This window comes from Cavia porcellus, unplaced genomic scaffold (assembly GCF_034190915.1).
Source record: "Cavia porcellus strain 051 isolate PalLab524CR breed Dunkin Hartley unplaced genomic scaffold, mCavPor4.1 scaffold_21, whole genome shotgun sequence".
Classification (NCBI taxonomy): Eukaryota; Metazoa; Chordata; class Mammalia; order Rodentia; family Caviidae; genus Cavia; species Cavia porcellus.
The window spans coordinates 50,207,184-50,233,015 of record NW_026947504.1 but is presented as its reverse complement, the minus strand read 5'-3'; the positions used below and the strand labels follow the sequence as shown (position 1 = coordinate 50,233,015).

Sequence of the window (25,832 nt, the reverse complement as noted above, 5' to 3'; positions counted from 1 at the left end):
TTTGGAATCATATAGTATTTGGACTTCCCAGGTTATTTCACTTAAAAGTATGGACTTGAGGTTCCAACATGTCTTTTGGCTTAAGAGATTTTTTTTTTTTTTTTTTTTTTTTTTTGCGGTACCAGGGATTGAACTCACAACCCTGAGCTTAACAGGCAGGTGCTTATGCCACTGAGCTAAATCTCCAACCCTGAGAGCATTTATTTTGAATATTCAACAACATTTTTATTCTTTAAACATATCATATTTTGCTTATTTACCTACTCTTAGAAGATAGCTTGGTTACCACCATGTTTTGGTAATTATGAACTAAACTGTTATAAGCATTTACACACAAGTTTTTATATAGACATGAATTTTCAACTCATTTGGGTAAATACCTAAGAGTCCAATTACTGGGTTCTTTGTGAAATTTGCATGTGCGCTTTTTGGTACCCCACTAGCAAAGAATAAGGATCTCAGAGCATTAACTCCCCATCAGCACTTGACCTTGTCAGTATTTTGGTTTTTAGACATTACAACAAGTATATGAGTTGTGATTTTTTAAAATCTGTAGCAAATGCTTAAATGAATTTTAAAATTACTATAGCTCCATTAATCCTCAAAATAACCTGTCTTACTTCAAACAGACTTATCCCATGGTTCTTTCACTTCTTGAAGCACTTCTAAATGTCCTCTTTCACAACTTATCTTTTGGTGGCTGCCTCAATGCTCAATCAACTCAAAACATTCACAACAATTTCTGTCAGATAAACACATTATGGTGTGTTCTATCGATCGTGTTCGCTGGATCCGCACCATGGGACTTTAGGCTCTTCCGCAAAATTAAAACGACCATAAAAGTGAGCATTTTAAATCATTTCAGGACATTTGAGGGAGCAACAACAGAACAATCAAAGATACTCATGAAAAAGGATTTCCAAAAGTGCTTCAGAAAATGTCAAACGTGATGGGATGAGTGAAGTGAAGGGGATTAATGGTATCATCTTTTATTTTAATGTATTTTTTAAAAATTTAAATATTCACAGTGCATTGTGATCGTATCTATCCTACAGTGTTACACATCCTATAGTGGTGTCTTCTATTATTTAGTAATGGTTTATAGCGCCAGATTTGTGGAAGTAGAAAAATTCCACACTCATTGTTTTTGGTTATGAATCTGTTCTAGAATTAAACTGGAGTAAGACAGACTAATAAAAGTTCAGATTTCACATGGCACAGAAGTCTTCAAATAAATGAAGACTCGAAGAGGAGCTAAAATCAGTTACTTATATAGCGGTTTGGACAAAGAAAGGTTATAAAAAAGCAAGAAAATTATATGGGGAGACTTAAAACATAAGATGTTTTTAAACAAAGTCTGTACAGAGTTTTTCAAGTTTATCTTATCCTTGATTTTGTATCTTGCTAAAACAGACAAGGCATTTTGCACATGGGAAGTTCATCTTCTGATTTTAATAAACATCACAGGGTCAAAGTGGTCTCGTTGCACCTGTTGTTTGGCAAATGTCTTTAACTTTAGTCTGTATGTGAAAATAGCACATTTTAACCCCTCAAGCATCTCTTCATATGCTTATTTGCCATCTGTAAGTCTTCTTTGGTATGATGGCTATGTATGTATTTTGATCCTTTTTAAACTGTTTGTTTATATTGCTGAATTTTAAAGCTTTTGTACAGGTGTAGGTATTTTAGATAAAAGCTCATTTAGCAGACATATTTGCAAACACTTTCTCCCAGTATGTTATGTTTTCATTCTTTTAAGTGTTTGTCATAAGCAAATTTTAAGAAAGTCAAGCTTATCAATTTTTGCCTTCGTATGTTATGCTTTCAATGTTGTATTTAAAAAGTTATTCTCAAACCCAGGGTCAAGGGTGCTGTATGGTTTTACATTTTGCCCTATGAAGGAGGCAAACCTATGGCACATGGGTACCAGGAGTTGTTATCACTAAAAGCTCTCAAACGTTCACCGCTAGTGGTTTATAGTACATCTTCAGTCACTTTTTGTCAGGAACATGATGTCTTTGTCTACATTCCTTTTCTAATCAATCTCATGTAAATGCTCAGGTGTTCCAGTACCTTTTCTGTAAAACACTATTTTCTATACTGAATTGCCTTTATTTTTTCTCAAGCATCGGTTAATCATATTTACATGGGTATATTTGATGGCTCCACTGATGAATATGTTTTTCTTTTCCAATACTATGGTTTGATTACTGTGATTCATGCTGCATCTTAAAGTCCATTGGTGCCTGATATCCAACTCAATTTTTTGTTCACTATTGGATTAATCGTTCAAAGTCATTTGCTCCACATAAACTCCCAAATCACTTTGGGATTGCATATATAGTAACTTACTAGGACTCTTGGCTGTGAAGTGGTATTGAATCTTCAGTTCAAGTTGGCAAGTGACACCTTCAAAATATTAAGACTTGGGTAAAAACACTGAATATTTTTCATTAGCTCTTTGCTTTTTTTCATCAAAGTTTCATCATTTTCTTAATCTATATCTCATGTTTTCTATTAGATTACAATATATACTTTTGGTGGCAAGGAACTCATGTTACTATTATATTTTTAATCTCAAATTTCAATTGTTCATTGCTAGTATATAGTAAATCACTTAACTCCTTAAAGTCATATCTTGAAACTTTAATATAACTGCTGGCTAAGTTCCAGGATGTTTAGTTTTTTGCCAGTTTTGATGGAGGTCTGCGAATAGACATGTTGAAACCAGAAGACATAAAAAGTTAGGAGGACAGTGCAGAGGTCCTGAACAGTTAACAGAAAGTAAACTAAAAGCTTGGGCTTGAGTTAACATACCAGAAGGCCTGAATGATTAACCTAAGGAAACGGACTATAAGAGCCTAATGGAACACAAGGGGGAAAAAAACATGTCCCTAAACAAAGGAGAGAAGCCCTAGAAGTAAAATGAAAACAAAAATACCTTGCTTTTTGAACATCAAAGGCCCACTGGCACCCAGGAGCATCTCTGCTTTTGGTCACATTCACCTATGCCATAAGCTGTATAAAAAGCCAGTGCACTTACACATCTACTGGGTCGGCCTTACTGATTCCCCCCCTGACAAGTGTGGAGCTCGTCTTTTTATTCTTCCTGCTAAACATATACTTCATCATTCCCCATGCTTGCTGCACGCCATTTGTCTGCTTCCAAAACAAGGAAATAAATCACAGCACAGGAGGGAGATGGTTACAATGTCACCTCCAGTGTTTGGTTTTCCTTCCCATCTCAACACCTTTTGTTTCCTTTTCTTGTCTTGTTAGCTGAGACTTTCAGTATGGTACTGAATACCAGGGGTAAGAGGAGACATCCTTGCCTTGCCCCTGATATTATGATAAAAACTTCTAGATCCTAACCATTAAGTATGAAGCTACCTGTAGGACTTCAATACATGTACTTTAGCAAACTGAAGATGTTCACCCCCTGTTCCTAGTTTGCTGAGAATTTTTATTATGATTGAGTGATTTCACCATTTCTGTTTATATCAGTACAATTTTTTTCTTTAATCTGTTGGTGTGACGCATTACTTTGACTTCCAAATTTTGACTGTTATGGATTAAGAACTGGTGGTCAACTTAAAGCCAGCTGGATTACATCAGCATTGCAATGAGCAAAGATGCTCCACCTAAGGAAAGTTGCCAGGATAAATAAATGGAGAAGAAGGGAGGGTTGAGGTGTTGTAGCATTGTGGACTCTTCTACAAGTTGCTATCTGAGCTGTTGGTTCTCCTGGAGAAGCTTGGGTCCTCATATCGAGCATTGCTTCCTGGCTCTGGAGGGGAAGACACGTGCTGCTTGGTCTCCAGAATGAACTTGTCACGCTGCTTCCTGGCACGTACCCGACTGTGCTTGTTGGAGGAGGAGGAGCTCGGGGCCTCCGTGTCGCTGAGGACGGCTGTGGTGCCTTTCAGGATAGCCCTGGTCTTTGTTGTGTGACTTCTTGGCTCCAGTGTAGAACCCTCATCCCACCAGCACAGCTCCTTCATCCTGCTGGCATAGACTTTCTGGCTTCCACCACTGATCCTTGGGTCTTCCCAGCACGGACCCGTAAAAGAGACTGGCATCACTCCTTCTTGTGGGCTCTGGACCTCCAGTTGGACTCGTAGAGGCATTGTCCTGAGCTCTGGATATTTTATCTGGACTCATGTGGGACATTGCTTGACTAAATAATCTATGTCTTTGGTGTTGCAGATAGATTTCCTGCATTTTCCTGTGTTAACTTCCGGTGACCATTATAAGAATATTATAAACTCCATGTCCCAATCCTAATTGTTCTCTGTGTACAACGCCTGACTACAATATTGACCCAGACTATCCTTATAAAATCAAAGTGTTCTCACTGCTTCTATTTACTAGAGTAGAATGTAGAGAGATACTATTAATTTCTGCTAAAATGTTTGGTAGAGTTAGCCAATAAAACCATTTGAATCTTGTTCATGCTTTAGAAGGATAATCATTGATTAAATTACAGTGGTACCACAGTTCACAAGTTTAAATTAATTCCATGATTCTGAGGTCAATGGCCATGTCTATGTTCATGCTGGGATGATGGGGTGATGTTTGTTCACCAGACGCAGAGTTCGTGAATTGAAGCAAAATTTTGCCATATGTATCCATCTGCAAACTGACTTGTCCAAGAACAGGCACATTTGTGAACCGAGGTATTACTTTACTATAACACTGGACTGTTTGGATAAGCCCATCTCTTCCTGTATAAGTTTTATGACACTTCTAGGAAATCGATCCATTCCACCCATATTATCAAATTTGTGGGCATTAGGTTGTTCACAATACTCCTTTATTGCTCTTTTTAATGTTTGTGGGATCACTAATGATACCCTCTTTCTTTTCTGATATGGATAAATTGTACCTTTTCTTTCTCTCTCTCTTGTTCTTTTCCTTGATTAGCTTGATTAGAGGTTATCAATGCTATTGAGCTTTCTAGTGCATAAAATTAGCATTTTGTTAATTTTCTCTTTTAATTTCTTGTTTTCTACTTCACTATAATCTACTGTAATATACATTACTTCTTTGCTGTTTTTATTACAGATTTCATTTGTTTTTTTTTAATTTCCTGAAGTGGAAGATTAAATTACTGATTTTAACTCTTTCTTTTTATTCAAAATATACATTCAATGTTATACATTTCCCTGAAGCACTGTTTGCATGCATTCAAGAAATTTCGCTGTTGTATTTTCATTATGATGATTAATAGATATATATCACTCATTAATTGAAAATGTTTACCTGTTTTTTAAATAGAAATAGATGGAGGAACCTCTGAATTTTTACATTTAAAGAACTTAACAAAACCCATACTAGATGTATTTCACGTGTTTTCTGTGAATTTGTGCTTGGGAAGGGTTTATTACGTGCCTCCCAGTAGTGGAAGCAAATCTAAAGTCACCTCCACACACGGGTCATCATCATCCTGTCTTCCTGCCCCCCAAGAACAACTGTTCATAAATATCACTAAATACAACAATGCAGATTAACATGCTGAATGTTTTAGATCTGATCTCAAATACGAAGAATAATGAAGTTTTGATGAAAAAGCAAATAACATGCTTCCCAGGGCTATCAAAAATGGAGTTTTTGAGTTTTCATTTGTCCAATGTTTAAAGAGACTAAACCAGAGATAGCAGGTGAGATAATCTCGGGCACTCCCCTAATGAGTAGCAGTCCTCTACGACAGGGGGCTGAGGGTTTGGGGAACAGAGTTTGAAGGAGCAGCAGTGCTTGTTAAGAAAGGAGCAACATGACAGCACACAAGCACCCTGCTGGTTCTGCCTGACTGAAGTCACACTTTTATATTCCATTAAAGGAGTAATTCCAATTTGCAATGCATACAGCAACTGAAAAAAATAAAAAAGGTAAGGGGAAAAGAATTTATCAAACATACTACTTAGTAAATCCAATTAAATATTTCTTGACAAATGCCACAGATTAAATGTGTTAATGAAAGAGTCAAAGGGGGTTAAGCATCTTAAATAGTTTCACATTGCTTTGAAAAATCAGCATTCCTGTGATTTAATTGGCTGTATGTAAAATAAGAATGGCATTTGTTATTTGCAAGTCTTTGGCCCATAACTGCTTTACTTTTAAAATGATGCCAAAATGTACTAGGACAGTTTTGCCAATCTGATAAAAAATGAAAATGCCTCTAAAACATACAATGAATGCAGATGGAACAACGCATATTTTTTTTTTTTTTGGCAAAGATCTTTCTTAAAATATGACTTCATGGCGTACAAAAAAAAGTCATACACAAAGATTAAGACTTTACACAATAACTATGATAACCTGCGGACTGAGAGGTATCCAAAATTACAAACTGCCTGTGATTGGAAGAGGCATTTTGTCATGTGCTATAGTCACTGAAACACTACCTGTGAAAGTAGGAACTTGTGAAATGAACTGACACACCGATTTATTTCAGTTCCACTATATCTGAAATTCATACAGCTCTTCAAAATCTTCATCTTCAGAATAGTGCTCAGCTTGGCAAGTAAGAGAAGCAGTCATTTTTTTTGGAAATGTTTTCACAGTTCACCCTTAAGTTGTTTCTTTTTTGTTTGTGTTGTGGTGTTGGTTAGTGTTCATTTCTTTATGTTTGTTTGTTAGTTGGTTGCAAACCATCAGTCAGACATTTTTCATGTGGGGATATGTAAGTAGAAGACAGAAAATGCATCTCAGAGTAGGTTGAATATTAAAATCACCTGGGAGAGCACTTTTTAAAATGTTATTAAGATCCTGAATTAAATGAACTGACAAGGGAGGTAAGGTACTTTTAAAAAGATACTCCAGTTTGCACATTAGGTAATATAAAAACAAGCTGTAAAATTTGGTCATTCACATACTATGGTTGGTAGACACATTAAAGAAAATAGAAATTCAGCATTCTCATTTTAAATCATTTTCATCAGAGCTCTGGTAAGATTACTTTACTTTTGCATAGCCCTTGCTTATAAAAGAAATACCCAGAAAATCCCATACACAAAAGAGAATCTAAATTCTCTAAATTTATGCCTAAGCATAAATCTTTCCTGTCACCTATCACCTTCTTCACACCTGCCTCCCAACAACCTCTATGTACCATATTACATATCTTTTGATGACTTCAACTTTGAAGTGAACTCATTAGTGTTCCACTGCCATAGAGAATGGAAAGCCTCCCAACAAAAAGATAATGTGGAAAAAATCTACAGTGGAATCAATAGTTATCTATTCCTGCAATTTTCCCAAATAATAAGTTGGCTTAAAAATTGATAAAATTTATTTAAAACAGTTGGTAAGTTGTTTCAAAATTTGTATCATTATCTTGTTACAGGAAGTGAGATTCTGTAATATTTAGAACAAAGAGCTACATCATGCTACTGTACTGATCATGATGACCTGAGCCTCAGAAAGCCATTACATTAGACGTAAACAAACATTAGTAAATGCATTATAGCCACTATGTACATTTGTAACATCAGTCCTTAAATTACAAGTCAAAATTAGAGTCTATATTTTAATAGGGTGTTGAACTTTGATGGCTGGGTCAATTCATTCTTTAGCCAGAATGCTGGTCTACTTGATAAAAACCCAAGACCTACCTGTGGCTTCTTTTGAAGACATCCCTACAACACTTTGAGATACAAATTTTCTCTAGTAGGCATTCTGGTCAAAAAAATATCACCTGCTGACTGCAATTTCATGGATATAGACTAATATTTTGTCAATAGTAAATCATTTTTGAAAGATTTTGAGATCTTATATACAGACATCTCAAAATGCTTCTTGTCCAGTATTTATCTACAGCCCAGTAACATCTTTGGGGGATTTTAAACAGTATTTCAATTCTATTCTAAGGCTCATCATTTTAAAAAGTCAAGCCATCAGAAGACCAGGTAATTATAGCCTTTCACCTAAACTAAAAGCAACATTATTCTCACTGTACTTTATACCCCGAGGGTTTCCTGTGAGCCAGGCATGCCTTTTAGAGGTCTTGAATACATATTCGGTACAAACAAGAGGGAAGAACAGAATGGTTCTAAAATAAATATCCATATGAAACGGATTCTTCAATTGTTGCCTTTAAGAAACTGTTTAACACCAGTTTTCCTTTAGAAAAATATGTGTAGAAAATTTCTTGAATATTCAGCTTTAGGTAATCAGAGGAAACACTACTTTAGCTCATGAAAAGCTTATTGCAAATTTTTTCACTGTAGTTTTACCACAAGAAGGCCCCACATCAATGTAGCAATTTTAATTTTTATTCACATCTCATTAAAATATTCTACTGTATGTTAACCTTATATCATAATTTACTTTTATATTTATCACATTCTACATCACATCTTTGGACTATAAAAAAGTAAGCATTTTCTCTCCAGAGATACCAGAGTTAATTGATTACAAATGCATACAGATACAATGTAGCTTCTCAAACTAAACTATGTATATGGGATTCAAAATTCATGTACTTATTGCAATGTGACACTTGCAATGTTAATTATATATGTTTTTTTCAAATGTGGGCTTTAGTTTTAAAGATTATTTTTAAAGATTATTTAAAAACAAGGATTTTAGATACAAATGCTCAATGCCATATAACTTGTTCAACATGTTTCAACAGATTAAACTATTTTTCTGACTTTCTACTGTCAAATAAAAACAGAATTCCTTGTATGGGGGCTTATCAACAAATTAAATGATTTATATTCAGTGTGAAAAATTCAATCATGATTGTCAAAGATCAAGCTGCCACTTCTGATAACAAACATGATGAGATATCGTCTTGTTCAATATATGCTTTCAACTTGATATGTAGGCTAATACAAATACGAAGTTGTAATATTTATCTCATTTCTTGTACAACAGAAGGCTCCTAAAAGAGGTGATCAAAATACCCAGTATCGTTGCATGAAAATACAATCAACCCATTATCTGGAGACAGATAAACTAGTTTGTAGACTAACTGTAGTAATTGCATTTCTAAGACTAAAAAATTACTATGCATCAGTTATTGTACCTCATCAAGAAGATATCCATTTTCAACTACAAAATAAATATGAGGCACCACATTGTGTTTACTGAAACAAGTTTCGTTCATTTGATAGCTCCTTATTGAGTATTTACTATGTATTGAGCACTGCATTAGGGGATTTCACCTCATTAATCAGCCCTAGTCTACAGCTCTGTAGAGAAAGCACAGAAGAGGGCATGCAGCCAAGATTTTGTGAGTCAACTATATTTTTGAGATGCAAAGTCTAAAATGGAACTGACATTTTGAACTAGGAAACAGTCTGCCCTGGAATCATCTCCCCAGCCTTACAACTCCTCTTTTGCTTTGATTTCCCTGCTTTCTTCCCAGGGAATCCTGAATTCGGCAGTCTTACATACCTCTGTCGTCCTTAGCCTCTCATAAGTGCCATGCCTTGACAATGCCCTCGATGCTCTTAACTTTACCCTTTCCCTTCAATTACTTTACCACAAACACGTTTACCACTGCTTTATCTTGGAAGGCCTTCATCTCAAAGTACAGTGACTGTTATATAGGAAATATTTGAGTGCTTGATAAGTAATTAAATATAGCAGCTTTGACCTCACATCCTGTAAGATGCTGCGATAAGCAAGAGGAGAAAAATAATGACACCCAGAATTCATTCCCTTTTGAACAATCACACCAAACATGTCAGCAGCAGTACCCCTACCAGTTGGTTAAGCTAGAAACTAAGGAATTATCTTTGATCTCTTCCCCTTCCTTATCTTCTTAGTTGATTTCCCTTGTCACATACTACATGTTAGTCAGCCACTGACAATCATCCCCTATATTCCTCTAACTTAGTCCTGAGAATGGAACTTTCTATAATGATTGAACTGGGTTCTGCCTATGCTATCAACATGTACACACTGAGGCCTTAGCATATGGCAAGTGTGACTTTAGACCTAAATTTTTAAAGTTTTCTTTAATTTTTAATGAGTATCAATTTAAACAAAGGTTATTAACAACAGTACTGGCTGGAGAGCTTACACTTTGTACTGCTGATAGGATTATCCTCCTACAAAATATGGGATCACATAACTTGCCTTACAGAACATGTCTGTATTAAACATGTCTTCATCATTAGCCTCAAAACTCTTCACCATCTAAAACAATAAACTAAGTGCTATTTTCCCTGACAGCTGTCTAGTGTAATTTCCAATGGTACTAGACAACTTAGGGTACTAACTCATGCCTTTTGAGTCAGTCTTTATGAAAACTAATTTCTCCTGTTGAGAGTACCTTTTCCTTCATGGAACATGTGCCCATCCTTCAAGATTCAGCTCAAATTTCTACTCTTCTCTGAGTATTTCACTGCCCTCTAGCAGCTGGCTAGCCCTCCAGCCTCACTTGGCTACAAACGAAGCTAATATTTGTATAGCTTCATTAAAACATTTAATCATAATTAATGGTTTATGTGTAAAAAATGAGATCCATGTATGCCAGGTAAAAATTAATCATCTACATTAAAGAGATGATCTGATAAAGCATCTGGCACAGGATTTCACCCTGAGTAAGAACTCAGTGAATGTGCAGAATATGCAAGATGTTTTAGGAATTGTGTTAGCCATAACAGACATCTTAATCAAATACCTAAATCTATGCAAACAAAGAAAAGAAACACAAAACAGCGATGGGGGAGGGGAAAGCACACAAAGTCTAATACAAATGGAAGACTTAGGTCAGGGAAACTGAGTGAAAAAATGCATGCAGTCACCAAAAGAATAACTATTCAGTAAACCCAAGGCTGACACTGAGCTTTTTTTCTCACCCTCCCTACCGAACTGGCAATAGCAATAATCAAATTCCTTAATCAGTGAGTATAGATGTTACGAGGTCAAGAACAAGAGAAAGCTTTTCTTGTGATGTGTAACTGAGAAGAATTTGTTGTAAGCAGATCAATAAAGCACTATTACTATGGTCCACTCCTTAGGAAAAAGCTGTTCTATGAAACACTGAATATATTTGCTGTAAGAAAATTTAACCAATGGAAGAACATACAAACAAAAAAATTCTCCAAACTTATTAAATGTTTTATCATCTAAAATTATAGTCATATAAAAACACTTTAAAATCATCAGTGACATCTGAGGTATGTTTATTCCTAATTATTTTGCTTTTACACAAAGCAATCTTGTTTTTCTCTTGATCTGCTTATAAAAAACATACATATTTATATAGTTAAATGTAAAAATTTAAGTGATCCTTAAATAATACTCAATATATACCATCCTATGCAGGTGTCTGAACTGAATAAATACTGTGTTTAAATAATATTTTAGTGTTCCATTTTGTTGCTCTGAGAAAGCATACGTTTACAATATAATTTTGTTATTAAATAAAATCCTTCTATTGGATTTTCAGATCTGAGAAAATTAATATTTGGATTTAGTTCAGAGGTTGAGTAAATTAGCTCAGTTCAGTCTGGGTTGGAGTTCACGGTTCAGTTCAAGTTCTTGATAATGAACATATCAAAATAAAAATATTCAAATAATGTAATCAGGGCTGACATTTAAGACTAAGTGTTCAGGCAAATACGTGTCTTAAAAAAACAAAACCAAACTCACTTTACAGAGAGAGCTAAGGTTAAATCCGAAGGTTTGAGCATTCCGGGAGCCAGCATTCATGTAGTTTCCCATTAGCAATACAAGTTCCAGCAACTTGCTAAAGCTTTTGCTCTTCTTTATCTCTTCGCAGGCAGTACTGACAGCCATGATGTCAGGTTTGATGTTGTTCACCTGCTCTTCGAACTGAAGCTTAAAGAGAATAGCACTGAGCCGTGGTCGGAGTCTCTTCACATTGCTCATCTGATTGAAAAGAAAATAGCAGATTTCCTTTAAAATGCATGGTATACTTTAGTACTGTATGACTGCGAGTAATCTGGGATGATTTATTGGTATGACAGTACCGAAGAAGCAATATGTCCCCTGAAACTGATGGCAGGAAGAGAGAAAATCCCTGCTTGTTTTTGTAAGAAATCCAGTCATCCCTCAAAAACAAAATTAACAATTTAGGCATGCAATAAAAAGAAAGCTTTAATGAAACAATAAAGTTTAAGTAATAAAACCACCCTTTAAAAAAAAAACCCTGAATTTTAAAAACTATGATATATAGGCACCAAATTAGAAAGCATTCATATCATTACTCTAAATAATCCTGTTCAACACTGAAATACACCAGGTCATGTTTAAAACATGTTCAGAAAGGTCTAGAGGGTTTGTTTTCTTCAAATAGCAATTGCTGTCCTCAGAAGCCCTGCTGACTAACAGTGTGTGCTAGAGGGAGAGTAAATAGGTCCCAATTTGTACTAAATTGACTTTCTTCAGAAACACAGAAAGCAGAATGACTCCTGACACCTACTAAATCAGCAGAATCAGAGTTGGGGAACACGGGAGTCAGGGAGACAGCAGTGGGATGAAGCCACAGGTCTTTCATGTGCAAAGCTAGCCCTGTTTGGGAGACCAGGTTTCTCTGGTGAGAATTAAGGGCCAAAGGAGTCAAAAAGAACAAATATTCTCACCTATCTTTAAGAATACTCTGTCTGTTCCATCTACATGGAAGGAGAATAATCACTTGCTACAGGTTTGAGTCACACTGTCTTTACGTTAGATAGAAATTCCTTGACTAAATGCCTTCAGAATTTGAGTCTTAAATCAGACTGATGAGAAAGGGATAGCAAAATTCGTAAAGTTCAACTACTATAAAATCAAAAGCAGTTTGAGGAAAAATCAGACAAAAAATGACAATACAATAGAGTTAAAAATTGAGATTAGTCATCTTTGCCATCAATCCTAAAAGCTAATGTTATCTGTAGCTCACAGGCTGTCAAATATAATGAAAATCATGATTGGTCAAAAGGCAGTTTTTTGTACTAATACAGTAATGACTACTTAAGAGTATATTATACAGAAGCTTATTAGACAACAATATAACATAGACATAGCCTTAATAACAACATAACCCAGCCTATTCATCTTACAAAAACTGAGCATTAAGGAATTAACTGAGAAGATACACAAGAATACATTAGATGGACACGATCCTTATCATGACTGAAACATTTCATTGGCAATATAAATATGTAACATATACCTAACATTCAATCCAGCCAAGTATTTATGTTATGTATTTATGTATATACAAGAAAAAAAAAATCTAAGACTCTGCTAAAGTAGTTAATAATAAGTCCACAACAACATCCTTACTACCCTCAAATTATTTGACTTCAAAAAATGTCTTCACATTTCCCTGCTTAGGAAAAATAGTTTTCCTAGACAGTAGAACAGACTGTAAATACAATAGATATATTTTTGAATAATTGTTTTCTAAACTTGAAGCAATATAAAGTTGAACAAAGATAAAGGATGGCCTGATTAGAGTATCAATTCTTACTAGGCATGAGTCATTCTTTTTAAATATTATAACTCTAGTACAAAAAATATATCTATACAGCAACTATTTTGCATATCATCATTTGATTTGTCATAAAATCCACTACATGTCACCAAATGGATTAAAGCCCATGGAATTTAAGCCTTTAAAATTGCAAAGGGTAGATAGCCATAGTACATTGGCAATATGAATAAGACTCTTTTAGACTTAATATGGCCTTTAGAATAGTGAAATATAAAAAAGAGCATTCACCTATAGAATGTGTAATGATAGCCATTAGAAGAGCGCATGGTAGCTGGGCATGATGGTACACACCTATAATCCAAGCTACTCAGCAGGCTGAGGCAGGAGCATCGTAAGCTCAAGGCCAACCTGAGCAAGCCAGCAAGACTTTAGTTGAAAAGAAAGCAAAACATGCCGAAGATGTACTCAGTGGCAAATCACTTGTCTGCAAGCACAAAGCTCTAAGTTCAACCCCCAGTGCCCTGTCAAGTTCCCTAAAAGTGCACAAAGGACCCATGGCATGTGCTTTCAGTCAGTGCCCTTACCGCTAACTGAAAGCCAGGTGTTCGGCACTTTGTAATAAACATGAGGAGGAATTCTCTAGAGACGCACACAAAACATTAGTATTAACAAAATACATTTATACTCTAACACACATTAATGTACCATTTCATGCAGGAAAAAGAGTATGAAAAAAAGACTGCTTAAATACCTATATTAAAGCACCTTAAAATATGTTAACGCTTTCCTGCTGACAAACTAGCCATATGTAGCCAGCACACAGTAATTAATTTTCCTATAAAACTATAACCCAGATTTGTATGAGTAATGAGTCTATCTGGCATTAGGGACAGGTACCTTGAAAAGTCTATGATATAATGTAGAACAAACTGTTATAAGTTCACGAAAAAGCCTGACAAAGCAAAGTCAGGAAAAATAACCTAAACACCAAGTTTTCAACAATGCTGATTTTTTTAATTAGTTTTCCTTTTCATATGGTTCTTTCTTCCAAGTTTGGATAAATTAATACTTTGTTATGAATAAATGGATTTTAATAAGTCAAACTGCCGACCTGGAATAGAATTTGGGAGATCACCTGGAGCTTTATTCCAGTCCTCAGTTCGCTGCTTAATGATACAACGGTTCTATTATTAAAGGGGGGAACAATCCAATTAAAACTAATATCCCATCATTAGGGGTCTATGATAAAACTAGGATGATTTATCCCACTATTTAATTCAAAGTTTGTTTCTTCAAATGGAATGAAACAGAAAAAGTAAAAAGGTGATGTATGAGGTTAAACAAATTGAACAGTGTTTCCCCATGCTCATAACTTGCCATATTCAATGAAAACTGGGAATACATATTTTATTCTCGTGCTAAGAAAGCTAGAACCCTGACTTGGCTGCCAACGACCAAATTGAATGCAGAAGTACAGAACTGAGCCTCTCAAACGACACTGTGATCCACAACAGGAAAGGGTGGCAGGAGAGAGAAAGAGAGAGACAGGAAGAGGGAAGAGAAGAGAGAGGGAGGAAGGGAGAGGGGAAGGAGAGAGACAGAAAAGAAGAAAGAAAAAAGAAAGAAAAAAGGAAGAAAGGCTTCAGCAAACCAAACATTGCAAGCAAACTGTAAGCTAATTAACAATTAGAATGTTATAAGAAATTAGAATTTCATTTTCACAGAGGTACCCTTTAAGTTTATTATTATAGAATCTCAGCAGGATAAACAACTCCAAAATCTGTGACAACAGTGAATAAAAGCTGAAGATCAATCAAGGGGAAAGGCTGCTTTGATTGTGGTATTTCTGCAGGCTGAGAGGTGCTCCTGAAGCCCCCACCACATCTGCAGACAGCACACTCCACAGGGAGGCAGCCACAAGCAGTGGCTGACGAACATCCATCAAGGGGTTCCCTCCAGAACCGTACAGCTAGTTTTTACATCAAAACGTTGTTTGTAGACCACACATGGGAAAGAACTACCTAATATGAAAAGATGCAGAAAAATCTGTGGATCCACAAGTACAGATTGGGCCTCACTCAGTATTCTGCAAGCCACACACTTCAATCCAAGCCACACACTTCAGTCCACGTGCTCACTCTGTCATAAAGCACAAAAAAAGGTCCCCCTACTGCCCCCAGTTTTCTTACTCTCGTGCTTGTCCATCACATATAATTTTAATTTCATCCATTAGTCTATTGGAGGACATGTAGTTGCCATCTTTATACCAACTACGGCTAATTTTAGAGTGTCTCTAGTTCTCACTACATTTTTTAAGATAAATAAGAGGTTGCTGAGAGTCAATATATTTAAACCTGGAGGCACTTCGTATCCTAGTATAGCACAGATTTAGGGGTACTTACAGGAAACTTAAGTACATGCAATATCTTTATTTTTCCTCAAAGTTATAAAAATCAACCACTCATTTAACTTTCTACAGTTACTTTAACTTTCATTTAACTTTATACTACAGTATAACCTACAGATTGAGGTTCCTGCTTCCATCCCAATAGACCTAACACTGTAAAGATTTAGCCCATAATACTCTGTAAATGTCTAACAATAAGGAAAAAAAAATGTAGAGGTTTCAGGAAGGTTAAATGATTCCAAGTCACAAGAAACATGGCTGGGGCCTTCAGTTAACTTGCTGCTAATTGAGTGGTCCCATCACTGGGCATCACAGTGCGGACTTAATGCCCCCACTAAAACATCATCTGGGATTCAAACCCGGTGTACTCTATTTTCTTATAAGAATGAATTTCATTTCCTCACAGCAGTTTCTGGTGAGATAGAGAATGACTCTAGGACATGTGTCTGCTACTTAAATCCTGGTGTTTCTTCCTTTTTCTCCTTCCTCCTTTGCTAACTTTTAATACTCTTCTAGATCTACTTTTGCAGTGTCTCCTGTACTCTACCCAAACGTCCCTGTTAGAAAGCTCTTCACTCTCTGAGAAAGACATACGAGAAGCAACAACAGGGAGAAAAACAAACGCGTTTTGTGAAAGACAAGAAAGTAGTGTTATCTAGTAACAGAATGAAGACACTTAGAAAAGTTTTGAACCCGATTTTTCTAATTACGTGAAAAATATGTCTATCTTCCACTGTCAGCAGGCCAATATGTTCACGATCTCTAGATTTCTCAGAAAGAAATAAAAGTTCTTTGCATTTGGAGAAAGACTTCAAATGCCTTATGTCTCGGTAGTACTCAAAATATCAAAAATGTTTTTTAAAATAAATGTGCTCTTATGACATTAAAGCTGGCACGCTAAAATTATTTAAGAAAACTACACAACAGTAAAGTACATATGGTACAGTTTTTACATGTTTCATAGAAGCAAAGTAAAGCCAAGACTTGCACATTTCCAAGACAAAATACTCTGTACAAGTCTGCCTTTGAATTCAGATTCTTCTGTTCCTTCCAATATAGTATTAAACCCATAATCAAAATTTTCAATTTAGTCATTCAACTTTTCAGTTTAAGAATTTTCATATGGTATATTCTTAAGGTTTTCATTCCCCTGCAAATATTCCTTAACTAGTTAAAATCATATTTTTCTTTAATTCTTTGAAGACTATTTTCTCTAATTCTTTAAACATCTTCATCATATCCACTCTGTAATTCATACAAAAGAAAAAACAAACTCTGGATCATTTTGGATATGATTTTGTTTTCCTGAAAAAAGGCTATTTAAATTTTAATCTAGTATTGAACATTGTGCATGTAAAATATTATGACTGCTGTGAATTCAGAAATATCCCTTTCACCCCAGCAGGTAAATCAATCAATGGGTGATCACTTTAAATCATAAAGGCTTCGATTTATAACTTTTCAGTGGAACTCTCTAGAAGACCTAGCCCTACAAACTTAACGGTATTTAATTTCTAAACTGTTGTCCCTGGTGGATACATCAAGACTTGTTATGGCTTTATTTATTTATGTATGCATGTATTTGGGGCAAGGGACAGAGAGTACACATTTCTAAGATTCTTCCATGTCAAGTGAATACCAAATCAGTTAATGAACTGACAAAAATCCAGTGCTTCTCAGCAATGGGGGATCTCTTTGTTAGCTCTTGTGCTGGGGAGGATGCTCTCCAGAAAGTTTTGCTTAATGTCTCATCTCGTAGCCCAAGACACAGTCCAAGGAAGATCCCACCAAGACTACTGGAGTTCCCTTCTCTTCCGTGCCCTGCACTGTTAACCTGAGGTGTTCTGCTGCTATACATTCTGATTTCTGCTTCCTCATATCAGAGAGAATTCCATTTCCTGCTCCAATTTTTGTTTTGTGCTGCAATTTTCACCAGACCAAAGGCTGGATATTTGTGAGATTCATGAGTTGCTGTTGTGGCAGGGATGAGAGCTTTTATTGACTGGTGTCCATAAACTGAACACAGCTGATTTGCATATTTTGTCCAGTTTTATCACTTGTTAATAGTTTACTAACCTGTTGTCAAATTTATTCTGCAGTATTTTCTGTTTTCTGATTCTACTATAAATGGAATCCATAAAATTTTTAAAACACAGAATAACGAATTCTTCTCCCAGAGAAATCAGACAAAATATACGTAACTGTTTAATCATGCTCTGTCTCTTTCTTTCTCTGTATGTGTGCACATGAGTGTGTATAACAGAACAATTTATGAATTTTTCTAATTTTTTTCCTTTACAATTAATAACTCTTTTATAGGAAGACACTGAGACTTCCAAGAAGGACTCATACATGTATGAATAATATTCATACAACATGTGTTCATCACATTTTCACATTCTATCAGTGCACCCAATGGTAGAATTCTTAGTATACTATCTTAGTTTTATTCAAACAAAACTTCATGGATATGTCTAGAAACACTGGTACATTCATAAGCATAGACTAAAAGTAAAGAGGAAAAGCTGTATTTGTAATAATTACACCTTAAGCCAATACTTCAACAAACTGATTCATGCTAAGAGTTCCTAAGATCCAGTCTCACCTGGTCTTTTATGCTTCCCGAATTGTCTTGAAGTACACATATGACCTGTATGATCAGATTTGCAGATTACAGAGGAAAAAATGCTTCCAAGCCCTGTGTGATAGTTCTAAACAACAATCTTAAAACAATGTTGCTTTCAAAGTGAAGAATCTTAAGAGACCTTTTCGCTTATAACTACAAAATGCTTTAGGCTTTATTTCAAGTGAATGATGCATGGCTAGTAATTAGCATGTGACTATAATGATGTTTTGTTTTGTTTTTCCAAATGAAACAAATTAAGCAGATTGCACCATAAAATTTCAATACTACATCGATGGTCTGACTAGAAAGCATCATGTTTTCATACCAGAAAAAGAAAAATCACCATCAAAAAATAAATCTCACAATTCCATTTCAGACTTCACCACACATTTTTTTTAGATCTTTATATATAAGATTTAAGATCCCAAAGTCAAGAAAATAAAAACAAAAGTTCCAAAATTATTTTAGATTAACAAAATCTTCAAATTCCTATTTAGACAGTTAAAGTAATTTTTATTAACTCCAAGTTAATCTTCAATATAAAAGCATATTGAGCCGCAGCAATGAGCAATACAGAAATCACTGATATAAGCAACTATGACTACAGAATGCACCTACAGTGGTAGTGAATCTATGGCACGCATATGGCAGCCAGCTACTTGTTATCATTGAAAACTCCAGTGGGGCATGATGGCACTTACCCACAATCCCAGCACTCAAGAGGCTCAGGCCTCATTGTCAGTTTAGGGTCAGCTGGGGCTACACAATGAGCTCAAGGCCAGTCCAAAATAAATAGTGAGACCCTATTTAAACACCACCACCATCATTACCATCACCACTAGCATCACCATCACCAATACCACCACACCACCACAACCAGGAAAAAAAAAAGTTCACCATCACTGTAAAGCAAACAGAAACAGGAAAGTGGTTGCCACCACTAAAGAAAAAAACAAAACAAAACAAAACACGAAGTCTCATAGTATCAAAAAGCCATGATGCACAACTGAGTTGTACAAGTTGAGTTGCCTTGTCTACTCAGTGGTAGCACCTATTTCCAGATTTATGTGATTATAAGATAAAATTACACCTTCGTAATACATTTATTGACTACATATTATGTGTCAATCACTGCTCTAGGCCTTGGGTATTTATACTGTAAATAAGAAAATGAGAATCTGGTCCACCAAGTAGACTATATAAGTAAGTGAACAAAGGGAGACAAAATGATAGAAAAATTTTAAAAAATCATTTTAGATAAGTGCTGTTTATCAGTGACTAGTAATATAGATAAAAAATTAAAGTAGGTGCACCATTATAATGAGGACCTTTATGAGGAAGGGGTACCTGGGCTTATGCAGCAGGAACAGAATAAATGCAAACTCACAGTGGCAAGAAGAAACCGAACACAGCATGTGGTGGTTCAAATCTAGAATGTACTTCCCAAAGACTCGTGTGTTCAGAGGTGGGCTGTTCGGAAGCTGATTGGATCACTTGTCGTTTGCTGACAAGTTCTGCACTAGAAGTGCAGTTAGAAAGTGGGGTGTTATGGCAGTGTCTACACGTCCCCCCAGGCCCTCATGCAGACACAGTTGATGAGGCTTTTGCAGAGGTGCTGGGCCCAGAATGTGTGATGCTGTAACTGTTTCATGGTGTTTTGCTAGGATTAAGGGCACTAGGAGTAATAATGGTCTGAGTGCTACCCACGCTAAGTAATCTGGATAAGACAAAAGAGACTGGAAGAGTTGTGGCTGTCCCTCCCTTGTTCTCTCCTGCCCACTTGGCATGGACTATTACTCCTCCACGATGCCTCTCTGCCATGCCACCTTGGAGCCATCTGACTATGGACTGAAACCCTACAAACTGAGAGCTAAATAAATCTTTCTTTCTTTAACTTTGGGCATCAGGTATTTTGTCTCAGCATCAAGAAAAGTTACTAAGAAATGGTTGGAAGAGGTGGGTCACTATAACACGACTTGGTACATTTTTGTCCCGGACTCCTCCTGTCTGTTCCCTGGCTGCCACCTTTTGCTCGGTTATGGCCCTCTGCCATCTTATTTGTGCCTTAAAGTCTGCTGAACATGGACTGAAACAGATCCACAATAAACCTCATCTAATTTAAGTCTGGGTACAGCATTGGGAAAGTGACCAAGACACAGTGGAATCCATGGACAAAGAGTGGAGTGCTCAAGATGACGTTGAAAAAATAGAAGCAAGATAATTTGAGAAAGTGTCATAAAACCAAAAATCACTGGAAGGATCAGTTGGTACTAGAAGAAATGTTAAAGGTCATCTTTTAAGAAGAAAAATGATTCCAAGTAAAAAACAGATTTACACAAAGAGATGACATAGGTAAGTAGACATGCAATGCTCTTCTTGAGTCTTAGAATCTCTTAAAATGCATACTTGCAAATTCTAAAGCAAATACTGATATAGCAAAATCAATGAGTTAAAATAAAAATAAGCATTAAAAAGTCTAAAAGAATACAATAAGAGCATTACAGAATAAAGACAAGTAGACAGCCGTAAGATGACAGATTCAAGCTCTAGCATATAAGTAAGTATATTAAATAAAAATGACCTAAACAATTTTAAAATGGTTTAAAATTCATGAAGAAAAAGCAGAAATGTCAGACTGGAAAAGAGACTAGATTAATACACTGCCTACAAAAATAGCAGGTTAAGGGGCTGGGGATTTAGCTCAGCGGCATAAGCACCTGCCTTGCAAGCAGGCGGTCGTGAGTTCGATCCCCGGTACCGATAAAAAGGAAAAAGACAAATAAAAAAAAAAAAAAAACTAGCAGGTTAAAAGAAAAAGGACACAAAACGATAGACTATGTTATTACTTATAAAAACAAAGCTGCATAGCTACATTCATAAACATAAAACCAGTATCACAAAGGTATTTTATGCATGGAAGTGACAAACTCAATTAATTAGAGTTCATTAGTTGTTATATAGAAACATGAAGCATAGGTCCTAAAACACAGTCAAAATTCAGAAAACCATAAATATAAAAACATATACTATTATGATGACATGGCACGGTCTTGCTATCTTTGAGATTGTCTCTTCACAGCAATATCACTAATTAATTGTTCCACTATATTCAATTTTAACTTGGGTTTTCCATTGTCATTTCATTAACACTGATGAAACAAATACACTCAAAGGATGGCAATCCCTGCCTGGTTTTCAGAGTTTCGATTAACAAAAGAGGCATTTTGAGAAATCATTAAACTACCATAAAACATGATACTTTCCACTCAAGAGTCACTTTGACTAAATCCTCAGAACTTGCAAGTTGTTAATGAATTACATGTTCAAGATTGATCAGGGGATGAGGTAAATGTTAATCACAGTCTAAAAGGGAAAGCTAATGCTGGAGATAGAATCCAAACAAAAAATATAACAATGTAGCCAAGTCCTATGGTGCAATTCCAGGCAGCTGCCCCTTTAATCTTGATCTCTGAAAGCCAATATTACTAGCAAATATTCAGGTTTTGGTTGTACTGAGGAGTTAGGGTCAGGGTATAGGAGCCACCAAGCATGACACAGGAATTAGTGCATGACTCAGATTAGCGCACTCAAAAGTAAAGAGTAAGAGGCATATTCTACAGAGCTTGGTAATCTGCTCACAACTTCATGCAGCAGGCACTCAAAATACGTTTAAATGATTCTTTGCTTTTTCTTTTTGTTCATAAACTTTTACAAAAACTTGCTCTTTCTCTGATACCACAATGTCAACGTCAAAAGTATTTGTTGTTTATTCCAAACATAGAACCATTAATTAACAATGACATCTTGTGCATTTCTTCGTCTTGACTGTAGTTTTTAGTCTGTTTCATACTAGGACAAATAAAATTCACTTGGAGTTCTAAAAATAAACCAATGCTCTTTTGGAAATTCACTCAGCGTTTGGATTCATGCTTCAATTTAGGTCATTGATTTGGTGGGTGCATTTTTGGAACACTCTAATTAAATCACTGTGATACATTTTTCAGGCAAGTCTTTTGCCTTTCAGTAAAAAATAAATAAATAAATATGTTCACTGTTGTTTCTAAATACACCAGACAGGCCAGTCTTGGATTTAAGAAAGCAGGAGAAATATGTGGAAACTGACTGACATGATGAAGACTGAGGAGAGTTTGCTGAAGCTTAAACAAAAGGTGGGAGTCAGGCAATGGACAGAATAGAGGCCGACAGCACAGCTGAGAGTCGTGATCATGAAAACCCAACTCCAGAGGAGGTGAGAAACTTCAGCAAGAAGCAGAGAATAAGGCAAAACGGAGGTGGTGCTTCCTAGAAAAAGAATTTAAAACTGAGAACTAAACAGGTAACCAAGGCTACACAAAGAGCACATGAGTTCTACAAGGGAAAAATAAGAGCAAAGATGGTCAAAAAGCCCACCCAACTAATTTTCTCATTGCATCCAAAGCACAGAATATGCTTAAGAGGCCATGTCAGAACAACAACAAAATGTAAATATACATCAATTGAACTCATAATATAAAGCTGTTAAGCTGTTAGATGTTTACATCCTTTCAGAATATTTTAATCATCTGAATGACTGACTGGGTGCTTTATTGTGGTTAGTGGCTCCAAGGGGAGTTACTAACAAAAGGAGCACTGATAAAAAAGGACAGAGATAACTCCACTTACCATGGAATAATACTCAGAGAGGTGATACAGTTTAACATAGAAAAAAGGAGACACAAGATGTGACATCAATAAACAAAATTCCGAGAGAACACAGCCCCATCATGGTTGCAGCATAGTCACAAACTATCAGAACCCAAAAATTAAAAATTATATACTATGGCTTAAATATTAAAAGTCTAAAAAAAAGTCAAGTGGCACATTATAAACACATACAAAAAGAATGTCCAAGGAGACAGGAATTTGAGCAAATACAGAGTCAAATGATTTGATGTTATGGAAGTTCACGTTAGCTTTTCACTACAGGGAAATAAAAATCAGTTTTATTATTCTGTATCCCCTCCTCTAAATAAATACAGTATCTAGAGTTGCACACAAAATTGGCATCCCAGGAAAAGGAAAAAAGCTAGCAGTAATAACGGTTAATAGCTGGGGTGCAGGACAGGAAACTTGACCCGATGCTACGGGAAGAAAACAAACACATTCATCCTTGCAAAAGAGCGAAGTCTGGTATGGAAGATAAGGGTGTTTAATGAAACACAATTCAATACAAACTAAAAACATAAGCAAAGCAAATAATAGGGGAAAAACTCAGATAAGTATTATAATTAACCAAATAAATATGAAGCCAAACACTACCACACTTTGTTCCGGGAGCCACAGGTAAATGAAGTTAAATAAAACTTTTTACTATTGACTCTGGATATCTCAGAGAAGTTTTCAAGTGCTTAGCATCAGAGTACCAGTTTCTCTGTTAAACTGGGAACAGAAGATGAGGAAGGGCCTTAAGTCACAAGAGCGAGGAGCCATACAGAGTTCTCTTATGCAGGGCTCTTTAAGGGAAAACAGAGCACTATCCTTTCACTTGGGTCATTTAGGACGAAAGAAAATGTTTAGGAAGTGGTTTCTGGAAAGAAATTCAGGGACAAGATTAGTCCTAAGCAAAACTACAATGCAGACTAACGTTTATTTTGTAAAAATTTTTCCATTTCCCTTTCTCTGACCTGTGTGTCTACTTCCTCATTAATGCAGTGAGAGCTCTGTATCTACAAGTAATACAATCAGTAGAAACAAAATGAAATATGGAAATTTGGAGCCAGAAATCCTCGGTCTGAATCCTTCTCTTCTGCTGATGGGGAAAACAAGGTGATTTAGTTCACTTACCTATTTATACAAGTTTCACTTCTTGAAACCCAAGGGCTACTGTAGTAAACACATCAGGCAAATGCAAACAAACATAGCCTTAGACCTGTCTTCGACCTGTACATCACTGAACTAAAGTCAGATAATATAATTGCTATGTAATTACAGTACTTGCCTGCCCAATGGTGGCTCATTTGATGTAGTGCTTAACGCCATTAACTTGAAATTCCAAATTTAATCTCTCTCCCTGCTCTTACTTTGCAAACCTCATTTTTTTTTTTAAGTATAACAGGTCATAGATACCATTTTTAAAAAAATAATCAGACCACTAAAGCAGAATAACAGCTCAGTTTCCTCTACCAATCTTGTGGCTAAGATGATTTAACAAAGAGAAAGCTGTTTTGTAGTATCTTAGTTAAATAAATTTGTAAGTTTCTTTCTAAATTTCAATCCTTTCTATTTTTAAAAGTACACTATTTAAAAATGAAATTTTCTATCTAAAGTATACTTTTTATTTAAAAAAGGACACTTTCTATTTTTAAAAAAATCAAGTTGTTAGTGTATGTAACCAGGTGATGTTAATTTCAGGGAGATTTTAAGAATAAGGTCATCATTCGGATATAACTAGTCAGACAGCATGAAAAGGGAAGATTTTAACAAATATTTCTGGATCCAGTATATGTGCGTAGGATCAGAAGAAAAGAATTCCCTAATCAGATTTTTAGTAATTTGAGTCATACTCTTGAAGGTTATTATGAAAAGAAAAATGTTCCAATAATATTCCTCAATATGAGACCTGAATCATGCTAATTAATCATAACTGAAATGTCCATCAGTCAGTACTTAGCGTTACAAAAAGCCCTGGTTAATCCTTTGTGGCTATGTATACAAGCATATATATTTACTAGCGAAAATACAGAAAATCTGAAAGGTCTAACAAATGGTCAAAAAGTAAGATAATTACGGGATAGATAAAAGTCATTCAGAAAGAGGAAAGGTATGGAATGAAAAGAGGAGGATAAAAATCTGGGTAAGACTCAGTCTCCTGTTAGTAGGAATGGAAAAGAGATAGGGAAGTGTCAGGCTGGAAGCAAAGTGCTTAGAGCCGTGAGAGAGGACGTAAGAAAGCAGACATAACAAAAGCAGGAAAAGCTGGCCACAGGGCAAGAGATGAGTGCTGGACCTGAAATTAGCGCTGCCCACAACACGAGGCCAGTAACTGAGAAGGACGGGAGCACACGTGCGTACACTAGATATGCTACATATTACACAATAGTGAAAGAGACAATTCCAACTAGCAAGTAAGGTCTGGCTCTTGAACAAAATAGTCTTGAATTAGATCACAATGGATTAGAAGCAAAACATTCAAAACAAAAACAGGTGGATGAAGCCAGCAGCTAACATAACTGAGCACTATACATATGTGTGCTTCATCGTGTCATAGATTCTACATGTACACAACCCTAGATTCTACATGCACACTTTAAGGAAAGTGAAACTGAAGATGCTAAGAAACTTGTGCTGTCTCAGCTTGTATACGGCAAGCAGAGAATCTTAACTCAGGTGTGCATGGTCAGAACAAAGCAAGGAAGGAGAGT

The 25,832-nt window shown here is 35.8% G+C and overlaps 1 protein-coding gene across 2 annotated transcripts in view; it reads right to left on the bottom strand.

The window, feature by feature from the left end:
• Diaph3 (diaphanous related formin 3) overlaps positions 1-25,832 on the bottom strand; it is a 462,609-nt gene that overhangs the window by 212,816 nt on the left and 223,961 nt on the right. For both annotated transcript variants that reach the window (XM_063232700.1, XM_063232701.1), the window contains one exon: positions 11,611-11,850. In XM_063232700.1, the coding sequence (XP_063088770.1) occupies positions 11,611-11,850 (240 nt within the window). The remainder of the gene's footprint in view (positions 1-11,610; positions 11,851-25,832) is intronic.